This window comes from Phyllobates terribilis, unplaced genomic scaffold (genome assembly GCF_046119375.1).
Source record: "Phyllobates terribilis strain yellow unplaced genomic scaffold, ASM4611937v1 Scaffold_9__5_contigs__length_417890890, whole genome shotgun sequence".
Lineage (NCBI taxonomy): Eukaryota > Metazoa > Chordata > Amphibia > Anura > Dendrobatidae > Phyllobates > Phyllobates terribilis.
Window position 1 is genome coordinate 13,753,539 of NW_027362769.1, and position 13,317 is coordinate 13,766,855.

Consider the following 13,317-nt stretch of genomic DNA (forward strand, 5'->3'; position numbering starts at 1 on the left):
AATTGTTGGTGGGTCAAGATGCAGTGTTAATTGTTAAAGGATGTTATTATTTAATGTAGAACAATAAAAACTATTAGATTTTATTAAAAAAAGGTTCAATTTTTGCAAATATTCTTTATTGGTTAGCTTTCAAATTTTTCTTAGTTATCAATGGTATCTAAATTTTTACTATATTTTATTAAGAATATATAAGTGGATCAGTTAAAGTGCAAATTTTCACACAGTAACATCCTGCCTTTCTTGTCAAAAGTATTTGTGTCTTAAAGGAATTTCTGACATGTTCAAGTGGCATTCCCAACTTGTATATTTACATCGGGTGAAATATGTATTGAGCATGTCACCAATTTTCTAAATAAGGCTGGGGACACATTAGCATATAACACGGCCGAGTGCTATGTGAGAAAACATTGCATAGCCCTTGGCCCAGTGTTATACTATCGGGCAGTGCAAATCAGTGACTATTTTGTCATGTCGATTTGGCATGAAAGAACAATCACATCATGCTGCAATTGGCAGCGAGAATCGGCTCATTCACACCAATGCAAGTTTATGGGTGCGTGTGAACCATCGGACTGCACTTAGATGTCATCCCAGTGCAGTCCGATATAAGCTGAGACAGGCAATGGAAGATATGGAGAAATTACTTTCTCCGTCTCCTCTGCATCTGTGCTGCAATTCTCTCATGCGAGAGGATTGAAGCAGAGTAGCATGACTCTTGGCTCACGCTCGCAGCAGAGCTGAAGCCGCATCGGATGCTATATGCCACTGTGATTCCAGCCTAAATATGTTTTTAAAGGTGCTATTGACATGAAATTCTCACCAGATGTCGGTAACAACCCATCCAATCCACACAGTCAAAGAAATCAAACCATAGATGTTCATAAATCAATTTATGCGTAATAATGAAAAATGACACAGGGAAAAAGTACTGAACACACTTACTGAAATGTAATGCTTCATACAAAAGCCTTTGTTGGTGTTGACAGCTTCAAGATGCCTCCTGAATTGAGAAACTAGTCATATGCATTGCTCGGGGATTTTAGTGATTTTGACCCATTATTCTACACAAACACTCTTCAAATGCTGAAGGTTTTGTGTGCTATTTATATGAACTCTTAGCTTTATTACCTTCCATAAATTTTCTATTTTATTCAGATCAGACAATTGGCAGGGCCATTCTAGCAGCTTTATTTTCTTTCTCTGAAACCAATTGAGAGCTACCTTGGCTTTGTTTCTGGGAATATTGTCATGCTCAAATGTCCACCCTCGTTTCTTCATTATCCTGGTAGATGGAAGCAGATTGTTATCAAAAAGGTCTTGGTACTTTTGTCCATTCATCCTTCCTTCAATTACATGGAGTTTAGCAGTGCCATATGCTGAAAAACAGCCCCTCACAATGATATTCTCACCTTCAAATTTCACTGTTGGTATGGTGTTTTTGGGGTAATATGCAGTGCCTTTTGGCCTCCAAACATAGTGTGCATTATGGCATCCAAAAACTTCAATTTTGGCCTCATTTGACCAGACTATATTCTCCCAGTATTCACAGGCTTGTCTAAATGTTGCTGAGCAAACTTTAAATGTGCTTAGACATGCTTTTTGTTCACCAAAGGAGTTTTGCTCCATACATGTCATGGATTGTTTCTTTGAAACAATTGTACCTGATGATTCCAGGTCTTTCTTTAGCTCTCCATAAGTTATCCTTGGTTCTTGGACAACTTTTCTGATATTGATAATTTTTTTCACTCCTGTCTGAATTATTCTAGGGAGCACCTAGTCGTGGCCTGTTTATGGTGAAATTATGTTATTTCCATTTCCAGATTATGGCCCCAACGGTGCTCATAGGAAGCTTCAGTAGTTTAGAAATTCTTCTGTAACCAATACCATCAGTATGTTTTGCAACAATAAGGTCAAGTTCACTGGTTTCACGAATCATGATATGATATGTTTCTTCTGTGGCACCTTGGTAATGAGAAACCTTTTGATAGGCCATCAGTTGAACCAGCTGATATTATTTTTCACTTATTGGCAGGATTGCTTTCTAATTATTGATAGATTTCAGCTGATCTCATGAGATTACATAGCTTTTTACACCTCTCTTTCTTCTTGTGTTCAATACTTTTTACTTGTGTCATTTCTAATTATTACATATAAGTTAATTTATGGACATCTATGGTTTGATTTCTTTGCCTGTATGGATTAATACATTTAATATAATGTACACTGTGTTCCAAATTATTATGCAAATAATATTTTCTCAGATTTTTCCAAATTACCTATATGAATTGCAGTCATTGTAATTTTCCAGTCAAATAACTATTAGAGTACAATTGAAAGGTTTTTGTACAAACTGCCTATGATAACAGTATATTTTTTAAAAAATAAAAAACTCAAACTGCACTCAAAATGCATCTTCCAAATTATTATGCACCCTCCCAGAGCTGTCGCTTAGATGTGAACTGCCTCCCGCCATCATAGACACTCCTTTTGATGATGCTCCAGAGGTTCTCAATGGGGTTGAGGTCAGGGGAGCATGGGTGCCACACCATAAGTTTGACCCCTTTTATGCCCATAGCAGCCAGAGATGCAGATGCGTTATGTTCAGAATGGGACAGGGCATTATCATGCATGAAATGATCTCGATGGTCCAGATGGATGGAGTGGAGGATGGCTGGTTGATGGACACCCCATGCAAACACGGCTACGGCACTAACAAGGAGGAGGTGGAGTAATGTTTTGGGCTGGAATCATGGGGAGAGAGATTGTCAGCCCTTTTAGGATCCCTGAAGGGGTAAAAATGAACTCCATAATGTATGTTGAGTTTCTCAAACAGCACTTCCTTCGATGGTTCAAGAAGAAGAACCGTGTATTCCGCAGCAAGATCATTTTCATGCATGATAATTGTAGCGCCGGCGTCCCTGCCCTCTGCTAGGCAGGGACGCTGTTCCCCTCACCTCTCTGCTCCGTGCCCGGCGTCCTCCTCCCGCTCTGCTGGCAGCGCGCGCTCCTTCCCGGCCACTGTGCTTAGGGCGCGCGCACGCGCTCTCCCTCCCTCTTAAAGGGGCCGCGCGCGCCGTCCTAAGGAGTCCCCGGCCAATGGCCGGAGGATTTCACCATATATAAGGCACCTCCTCCAAAATGGAGGTGCCCGAGCAATGTTGTTGCACTGTTCACTACTCTGCTTCAGCCCTCAGGTCCCGTTGCCAGTTACCTGCCAGATACCTGCCAGATTCCTGCCAGGTTGCTGTCTTATTCCTGCCTGATATTCTGCTACCTGCCTGCTAGCCTGAGGTCCGACGGTCTGCCTTACTACTCCTGTCAGTCTGTCTAAGGACCAGCTTGCCCGCTCACCTGGGAGCGCACATCAACTACCTGCCTGCTTGCCTGAGGTCCGACGGTCTGCCTTCCAACTCTTGTCAGTCTGTCTATGGACCAGCTTGCCCGCTCACCTGGGAGCGCACATCTGCTACCTGCCTGCTAGCCTACCTGGAGGCTCTGCCGTCACGTGCTGTGACCACCTGCCTGTCCAGTGACTCCTGCCCGCTCACCTGAGAGCGCTCATCTGCTGCCTGTCTGCTAGCCTACCTGGAGGCTCTGCCGTCACGTGCTGTGACCACCCGCCTGTCCAGAGACTTCTGCCCGCTCACCTGGGAGCGCTCATCTGCCGCCTGTCTGTTGGTCTTCCTGGAGGCTCCGCCGTCACATGCTGTGACCACCCGTTTATCCAGAGACTCTCGCCTGCTCACCTGGGAGCTCACGTCTACCATCAGCCGCCACAGGTCGTACCAACCCTTTACCCAGAGACTGCCCCGGTCACTTGCCGTGACCATCTGCCCGTTCACCCAGAGACTGCCCCGGTCACTTGCCGTGACCATCTGCCCGTTCACCCAGAGACTGCCCTGGTCACTTGCCGTGACCATCTGCCCGTTCATCCAGAGACTGCCACGGTCACTTGCCGTGACCTCCTGCCCGTTCTTCTAGAGACTGTCCCGGTCAACTGCTGTGACTGCCTGCCTGGTCGCCACACGCTCCCTTACAAGGACCGCCCCCTTGTATAGTAGCTCAGAGGTTCCGCCTCCCAGACCCGTTACAGTTTGCTCGGGCCATGGAACCCGGTGGCACCCAAGCTCCCTCGCTCTCGGACCTGTGTCATGAACTGTCCCGTCAGAGGTCCCAACAGGAGTCCATCCTGGGTCACCTGCGGAATGTCAATTCTCGCCTGGACACTCTGACTGCTCCGCCAGCAACCTCCGCCAGTGCCATGACTCGCAATCCGGCAGCTCCGCTGTCCACTAATACCATGGTATCCTACCCCGGACCCCGGCTTTCTGCACCTCCTCGCTTCGGAGGCGACTCCGCCCAGGCTCGGGGCTTCATAAATCAGTGCACCCTGCACTTTGAACTCCTGTCCCACCAGTTTAACTCCGACCGGGCCAAAATTGCCTTCATCATGTCCCATCTCACCGGGGAGGCCCTGGCCTGGCTAAATCCTCTATGGGAGAGAGGAGACCCCCTGGTGTCCGACTTGCCTGCCTTTCTCATGGCTTTCCGGAAAGTCTTCGACGAACCCGGACGGAAGACCTCATCCGCATCATCACTGCTACGCCTCCGTCAGGGAAGTCTCACCGTGGGCCAATATGCCATACGGTTCCGTACCCTTGCCTCGGAGCTGGCCTGGGATAACGACGCTCTGGTATCCGTCTTCTGGGAGGGTCTGTCCGGCCGTATTAAAGATGAACTTGCCGGTCGGGACATTCCTACCACTCTCGATGACCTAATAACTCTTGCCACCCGGATTGACCTACGGTTCCAGGAGCGTGCCAAAGAGGTCACCCGTGAGAGGAGGTTTCCACGTCTAGCTCCTACTTTTCAGAAATCCGTCTCTCCCCAGGTACACTCTCCTGAGCCTATGCAGGTCGACCAGACCAAGATGGTCAAAACCAGTCAGGACTTACGCCGTGCCTGCCCGGAGAGGTCGGGAAACGCCTGTGTCTAGGTTCGCTCAGAGAGGTCGACCTAGACAAGAATAAATCCTCTCCATCTCTGCTGCTGTCAGTCTCAATTGTCTGCGGGGAGAACCGTTATTTCGAATTAGCCCAACTTGACTCTGGAGCAGCCGGGAATCTTATTTCACAGTCCCTGGTAGAGAAATACCGCATCCCCACCAAACCTCTGGCTGTACCCTTGTCTGTTGCTGCCGTGGATGGGGGTCTCTTACCACGCCCCATCCAACTCATCACCGAATCCATTACTCTGCAGGTGGGAATGCTGCATTCTGAGAGTATCTCCTTTCATGTTCTGCCTGGACTCTCTCACGCCCTCTTGCTAGGTCTACCTTGGCTTCAGAGACATGCACCCTTGCTTGACTGGCAGACCGGAGAAGTCCTTCGCTGGGGACAGGACTGCCATAAGACCTGTCTGGTTCCCGTCCATCCCGTCCGTCCTTCTCCTACCCCAGCTAATCTACCTGGACTTCCGATTCCTTATTGGTCTTATGCTGATGTCTTTAATAAAAAGGAGGCAGAGACACTACCCCCTCATAGACCATACGACTGCCCTATCGACCTGTTACCTGGTACTACTCCTCCCCGTGGGCGTATTTATCCATTATCCGCTGCTGAGACCCGGTCGATGTCCGAATATATTGAGGAGAATCTGGCCAGGGGATTCATCCGGAAATCTACCTCCCCGGCGGGAGCAGGCTTCTTTTTCGTCAAAAAGAAGGACGGCTCTCTCCGTCCCTGTATAGACTATAGAGGCCTTAACCAGATCACGGTGAAGAATAAGTACCCCCTTCCGCTCATTCCGGAGTTATTTGATTGTCTGAGGGGGGCTAGAATCTTCACCAAACTGGACCTCCGTGGGGCGTACAACCTGGTTCGTATCCGTCAGGGGGATGAATGGAAGACGGCATTCAACACCCGGGACGGTCACTATGAATATCTGGTAATGCCCTTTGGTCTCTGTAACGCTCCTGCCGTCTTTCAAGAGTTGGTCAATGACATCTTCCGGGACCTACTCTACTCCTGCGTAGTGGTGTACCTGGACGACATCTTGGTCTTCTCTCCGGATCTCCAGACTCACCGGAGGGACGTTCGTCAGGTCCTGCTCAGGCTCAGGCAGAATCACCTCTTCGCTAAATACGAGAAGTGCCTCTGAGCAGACCTCGCTTCCGTTTTTGGGCTACATTATTTCTCAGACCGGCCTACGAATGGATCCAGAGAAACTGTCTGCCATCGAGAAATGGCCTCGACCGGAGGGGTTGAAGGCCATTCAGCGGTTCCTGGGCTTCGCCAACTACTACCGCCTCTTCATACCGCACTTCTCTTCCCGGACTGCCCCAATGTCCGCGCTCACCTGTAAGGGTACTAATCCCAAAGAGTGGCCGCCCGAAGCAGAGGAGGCCTTTCTTTCCTTAAAACAGGCCTTCTCTTCCGCCCCGGTGCTGCATCGCCCGGACGGCAACAAGCAGTTCTTCCTGGAAGTTGACGCCTCCTCCTCTGGAGCCGGAGCGGTACTTACTCAAAAATCATCTTCCGGGAGGATGGTTACTTGCGGCTTCTTCTCTAAACTCTTCTCCTCCTCAGAGCGCAATTATTCCATAGGAGACCGAGAGTTATTGGCCATCAAACTGGCATTGGAGGAGTGGCGTTACCTGCTCGAGGGGGCTCTTCACCCGGTAATAATTTACACTGACCACAAGAACTTGGCTTACCTCCAGCATGCCCAGAGACTTAACCCGCGCCAAGCCCGGTGGTCCTTGTTTTTTGCTCGCTTTGATTTTGTTCTTCATTTTCGCCCGGCTGACAAAAACGTCAAGGCGGACGCCTTGTCTCGATCCTTTCTAGTGTCTGATCTCGAGGAAGATCCGAAACACATCATCGATCCCGCCAGAGTAATGCAGGTGGCTCCCGTGAGTCTAAATCGTCTCCTTCCCGGAAAGACGTTCGTATCAGTACCTGATCGGGAGAATATCCTTCACTGGGGTCACTCGTCTAAACTGGCTGGCCACGCCGGTCAGAAAAAGACCCTCCATCTTATTACCCGGCACTACTAGTGGCCTACCCTGCACAAGGACGTAATAGACTTTGTTTCTGCCTGTGTGTCCTGCGCCCGCAACAAGGTTCCGAGACATCTGCCAGCCGGTTGCCTCCTTCCGCTTTCTGTACCTGCTGCCCCCTGGCAGCATATAGCAACGGACTTTATAACTGACCTCCCAGTCTCTGCCGGTTGTACGGTCATTTGGGTGGTCGCTGACCGCTTCTCCAAGATGGCTCATTTCGTTCCCCTGCCAGGCCTCCCGTCTGCACCCGAGCTAGCGAAAGACTTTATTCGTCACATCTTTCGTCTTCATGGCCTGCCCCTCCACATCGTGTCGGATCGTGGGGTACAGTTCACCTCACGCTTCTGGAGAGCCACTTGTAAACTGCTAGACGTCACCCTGGACTTCTCTTCCGCTTACCACCCACAGTCCAATGGTCAAGTGGAGCGGATCAATCAGAACCTGACCAGTTACCTCCGGCACTTCGTTAATGCCCATCATTCAGACTGGGTGGATCTCCTACCATGGGCCGAGTTCTCTTATAACAATCACGAGAGCGAATCCTCCTCCAAATCCCCGTTTTTTGTAGTCTTCGGTCAGCATCCTCGGATTCCTTTTCCTGTCTCCACCTCTGTGGACAACCCGGCTGCGGAATCTCTCGTTAGCAAATTTTCCTCCATTTGGGAGAGTACCCGATCCGCACTCCTTCAGTCGTCCGAACGGATGAAAAGACACGCTGACAAAAAACGCCTAGATCCTCCACAATTTCGTCCTGGAGATAAAGTCTGGCTCTCATCTAAATATGTCCGACTCATGATACCTTCTTACAAGTTAGGGCCTCGGTTCATCAGTCCTCTGGAGGTCATCAGTCAGATCAACCCGGTGGCCTATAAATTGAAACTCCCGGCCAACTTACGGATCCCTAACTCCTTCCATGTATCTCTCCTCAAACCTGTGGTACTTAACTCTTTTTCCAAGTCTACAGGTATGCCTCCTGCTCCGGTTTCTGCTGAGGACGAGTTTGAGGTAGAGAACATTCTTGCCGCCAAAAGGGTAAGAGGAAAGACCTTTTTTCTAGTAGATTGGAAGGGGTTTGGTCCTGAGGAGAGAACGTGGGAGCCCCGGGAGAACATCCATGCCCCGCTCATCCTTGCTAAATTTCTGTCTGGCCTAAAAAAGGGGGGGCCTAAAGGGGGGGGTACTGTAGCGCCGGCGTCCCTGCCCTCTGCTAGGCAGGGACGCTGTTCCCCTCACCTCTCTGCTCCATGCCCGGCGTCCTCCTCCCGCTCTGCTGGCAGCGCGCGCTCCTTCCCGGCCACTGTGCTTAGGGTGCGCGCGCTCTCCCTCCCTCTTAAAGGGGCCGCGCGCACCGTCCTAAGGAGTCCCCGGCCAATGGCCGGAGGACTTCACCATATATAAGGCACCTCCTCCAAAATGGAGGTGCCCGAGCAATGTTGTTGCACTGTTCACTACTCTGCTTCAGCCCTCAGGTCCCGTTGCCAGTTACCTGCCAGATACCTGCCAGATTCCTGCCAGCTTGCTGTCTTATTCCTGCCTGATATTCTGCTACCTGCCTGCTAGCCTGAGGTCCGACGGTCTGCCTTACTACTCCTGTCAGTCTGTCTAAGGACCAGCTTGCCCGCTCACCTGGGAGCGCACATCAACTACCTGCCTGCTTGCCTGAGGTCCGATGGTCTGCCTTCCAACTCTTGTCAGTCTGTCTATGGACCAGCTTGCCCGCTCACCTGGGAGCGCACATCTGCTACCTGCCTGCTAGCCTACCTGGAGGCTCTGCCGTCACGTGCTGTGACCACCTGCCTGTCCAGTGACTCCTGCCCGCTCACCTGGGAGCGCTCATCTGCTGCCTGTCTGCTAGCCTACCTGGAGGCTCTGCCGTCACGTGCTGTGACCACCCGCCTGTCCAGAGACTTCTGCCCGCTCACCTGGGAGCGCTTATCTGCCGCCTGTCTGTTGGTCTTCCTGGAGGCTCCGCCGTCACATGCTGTGACCACCCGTTTATCCAGAGACTCTCGCCTGCTCACCTGGGAGCTCACGTCTACCATCAGCCGCCACAGGTCGTACCAACCCTTTACCCAGAGACTGCCCCGGTCACTTGCCGTGACCATCTGCCCGTTCACCCAGAGACTGCCCCGGTCACTTGCCGTGACCATCTGCCCGTTCACCCAGAGACTGCCCCGGTCACTTGCCGTGACCATCTGCCCGTTCATCCAGAGACTGCCCCGGTCACTTGCCGTGACCTCCTGCCCGTTCTTCTAGAGACTGTCCCGGTCACCTGCTGTGACTGCCTGCCTGGTCGCCACCCGCTCCCTTACAAGGACCGCCCCCTTGTATAGTAGCTCAGAGGTTCCGCCTCCCAGACCCGTTACAATAATGCACCGTCTCATGCTGCACATAACACATCTGCATCTCTGGCTGCTATGGGCATAAAAGGGGACAAACTTATGGTGTGGCCCCCATGCTCCCCTGACCTCTACCCCATTGAGAACCTCTGGAGCATCATCAAAAGGATTGTCTATGATGGCGGGAGGCAGTTCACATCTAAGCAACAGCTCTGGGAGGGTATTCTGTCCTCATGCAAAACAATTAAAGCAGAAACCATCCAAAACCTGACAAATTCAATGGACGAGAGAGTTCAGAAGCTCCTTTCGAACAAGGGGTCCTATGTACATATGTAACATCACCTAGAATAAAGTTTTGAGTTGAAAACTGTTTGATTTCAGTTTGTAATAACCTGCTAATGCTTATAATTTCAAAAATGACCATTTTTTTGTTCTTTATTAAAATGAAAAGGTTGAAAACTCTGCTGTGCATAATAATTTGGAACATGCATTTTGAGTGCAGTTTCAGTTTTTTATTTTTTAAAAATATACTAAACCTTTCAATTGTACTCTATTAGTTATTTGACTGGAAAATTACAATGACTGCAATTCATATAGGTAATTTGGGAAAATCTGAGAAAATATTATTTGCATAATAATTTGGAACACAGTGTAAATATAAATTAATGGGATTGGCTATCTCTCAAATGACAGCAGCATTTGCCAGGGCCTTGTCTTAGAGATAGATGGGCTTCCATTTGTGGAACCCACATCTACTATACATTTTTGGTATTTCCTTAGGATATTCCATAAATTTAGAAGATGAGAATACACCTTTACTATTCTAGAAAAGTTTCAAAAAATTAAACTGCAGTATATTTCTACAAATGGACTATAGGGACTATTTTGTTTTACATTTTCTTTTGCATGTTGCAATTAAAAACTTTAATAACAGATTGATTTCTTTATCTCTTCACAGGTTGGATGTAAAATTGTTGTTGTAATGTTCATTTATTTTTTGGCAACAAATTACTATTGGATTTTGGTGGAAGGACTTTACCTGCACAGTCTGATATTTGTAGCATTCTTTTCAGACACTAAATATTTGTGGGGCTTCACACTAATAGGCTGGGGTAAGTTACTTCTATTGTTCACGCTTTGACATATAGTGACAGTCCCTGAATGTGAGATTAATCTGTTCTCTGTGACTTGTTCTCTTTTATATCAGTTTGTTCATGATTTATTTTGCTTGCTTTTTTTTCAAAGTGTTTGTCATTTTTTCTAAAGATGATGATAAAATTATTAACTCATTAACCCTTTCACCCGCATGCCTGTTTTCACCTTCATGACCAGGCCAAATTTTAAAATTCTGACCTGTGTCACTTTATGAGGTAATAACAGTGGAACGCTTTTAACGGATCCCACTGATTCTAAGACTGTTTTTTTCGAGACATATTGTAGTTCATGATAGTGGTAACATTTCTTCGATAAGATTTGCATTTATTTGTGGAAAAAAATGGATATTTGTCGAAAATTTAGAAAATTTAGCAATTTTCAAATTTTCAAATTTACGCCCTTAAATCAAATAGTTATGTCACACAAAGTAGCTCATAAATAACATTTCCCACATGTCTATTTTACATCAGCACAATTTTGTAACATAATACTTTTTTTATTAGGAAGTTATAAGGGTTAAAAGTTGACCACCGATTTATCACTTTTCCAACAAAATTTACAAAATCATTTTTTTTAGGGACCACATCACATTTCAAGCGACTTTGAGGGGCCTATGTGACAGACAATACCCAAAAGTGACACCATTCTAACAACTGCACCCCTCAAGGTGCTCAAAACCACATTCAAGAAGTTTATTAACTCTTCAGGTGCTTCACAAGAATTAGTGTAGTGTGGAAAGAAAAAATTAACATTCAACTTTTTTTCACAAATAAAATTAATTTAGACCCAATTTTTTTTATTTTTGCAAGAGTAACAGGATAAAATGGCCCCAGAATTTGTTGCGCAATTTCTCTTGAGCATTCAGATACCCCATATGTGGGGGAAAACCCCTGTTCGGTCACACGGCAAAGCTTGGAAGGGAAGGAGCTCCATTTGACTTTTTGAATGTAAAATTTGCTGGAATAATTAGTTGTTGCCATGTTGCATTTGGAGAACCCCTGATATGTCTAAACAGTAAAAATCGCCCACAAGTGATACCATTTTGTAAACTAGACCCCATAGAGAACTTATCTAGATGTGTGTTGAGCATCTTGAGCCCCAAGTGCTTCACATACATTTATAACATTGAGAAATAAAAAAAAATCACATTTTTCCTACAAAAATATTTTTTTGCCCCACATTTTGCATTTTCACAAGGGTAATTAGTTGCACAATTTCACCTGAGTATGCCGATACCCCATATGAGGGGGAAAATTATTGTCTGGGCGCAAGGCAGGACTCGAAAGGGAAGGAGCGCCATTTGACTTTTTGAATGTAAAATTTGCTGTAATAATTAGCGAATGCCATGTTGTGTTTGGAGAGTCCTTGGTTTGTGCCTAAACAGTGAAAACTGCCCACAAGTGACACTATTTTGGAAACTAGACCGCTTTGGGAACTTGTCTAGATGTGTGATGAGCACCTTGAATCTCCAGGTGCTTCACAGAAGATTACAAAGCTCTGTGAAAATGAAAAATATATATATTTTTTCCCATAAAAATGTTATTTTAGCCTCATTTTTTTATTTTCAGAATAGGAGTACGCTGATACCCATATGCGGTCAAAAATACTTTTGAGTCACAGGGCAAAGCACAGAAGGGAATAAGCACCATACTGGAGTCCACATTGGCAGAGGTGCCAGAACAGTAGAATCCCCCATAAATGACCCCATTTTACAAACTAGTCCTCTCAATGAATTCATATAGGTGTGCAGTAATCATATTAACCTCACAGGTGGGTCACACAATTTTAAAACATTGGGCAGGCAGCAAAAAAAAATAAAATTTTTACCACAAAAATTTTATTTTTGCTCCAGATTTTACATGTTTACACTAGGAAATGGGTAAAAATAGCACCAAAATGTGTCCAACAATTTCTTCGGAAAGTAGAAACACCCTATATGTGGCTGTGCAGTACTGCAGAATGGCTAAGCAGCACTGTGCAGTACTGCTACTGCTTAGCCATTCGGTGAGACTTGGGAGGGACAGAACGGTATTTTGCCTCCTGGAGCACAGATTTTCCTAGAATAGTTTGCGGACGCCATATACAGAGCCCCTAAGTGCTAGAAGCGCAGATTCCAGCTTCCAGTGACTCCATTTTGGAAATTATATCCTTTGGGAATTTATCTACAGGTGTTATGACAATTTTGATACCATGAATGTTTTCTATAAACAAGCAGCAGTGGATGTTGCTGAGGAAAAATTGCAAACCTACATTGTAGTGACCAGTATGTTGTAGTGACCAGTACGTTGTAGTGCCCGTACATTGTGCCCACTCATTCTTCTTGATACACGCATCTGTAAATTAGGTTGGCTCTCATCGCTACAGAAATGGCAACCATGTGGATGCTAAATGTGGTTTAGGCACAGTGGGGCTCAGATTGGAAGAGGCATTTTGATTTGGGAGCACAGAATTCGCTGGATTTCTTTTGGGAGGCAAGGAGCCATTTTGCTTTTCATCAGCCTTTGTATTACCAGTAACATGGAAGCCCCCGATAATTTCATTGACAAATGACGGACCCGAGTTGGGGCTTTTTTTGTGGATTGGTTTGAATCTTTTGTTAGGAACATTTTACATAACGTTTGGGATCACATTTATCCGGCGCTCTACGCTGAGCACTTACATCGTGGGTTTCCATCTAAATCTCTGAGTGTCATGATTCAGATGAAACCCAGAGGGATCTATTCATTATAATGGGAAGGCAGAGTTACTCTGGACTTCATC

At 46.9% G+C, this 13,317-nt stretch overlaps 1 protein-coding gene across 2 annotated transcripts in view; it reads left to right on the forward strand.

Annotated features, from left to right (window-relative positions):
- The window catches only part of PTH2R (parathyroid hormone 2 receptor), a 2,210,872-nt gene that overhangs the window by 766,927 nt on the left and 1,430,628 nt on the right, over positions 1-13,317 (forward strand). For both annotated transcript variants that reach the window (XM_073645571.1, XM_073645570.1), the window contains exon 7: positions 10,361-10,514. In XM_073645571.1, coding sequence (XP_073501672.1) covers positions 10,361-10,514 — 154 coding nt within the window. The remainder of the gene's footprint in view (positions 1-10,360; positions 10,515-13,317) is intronic.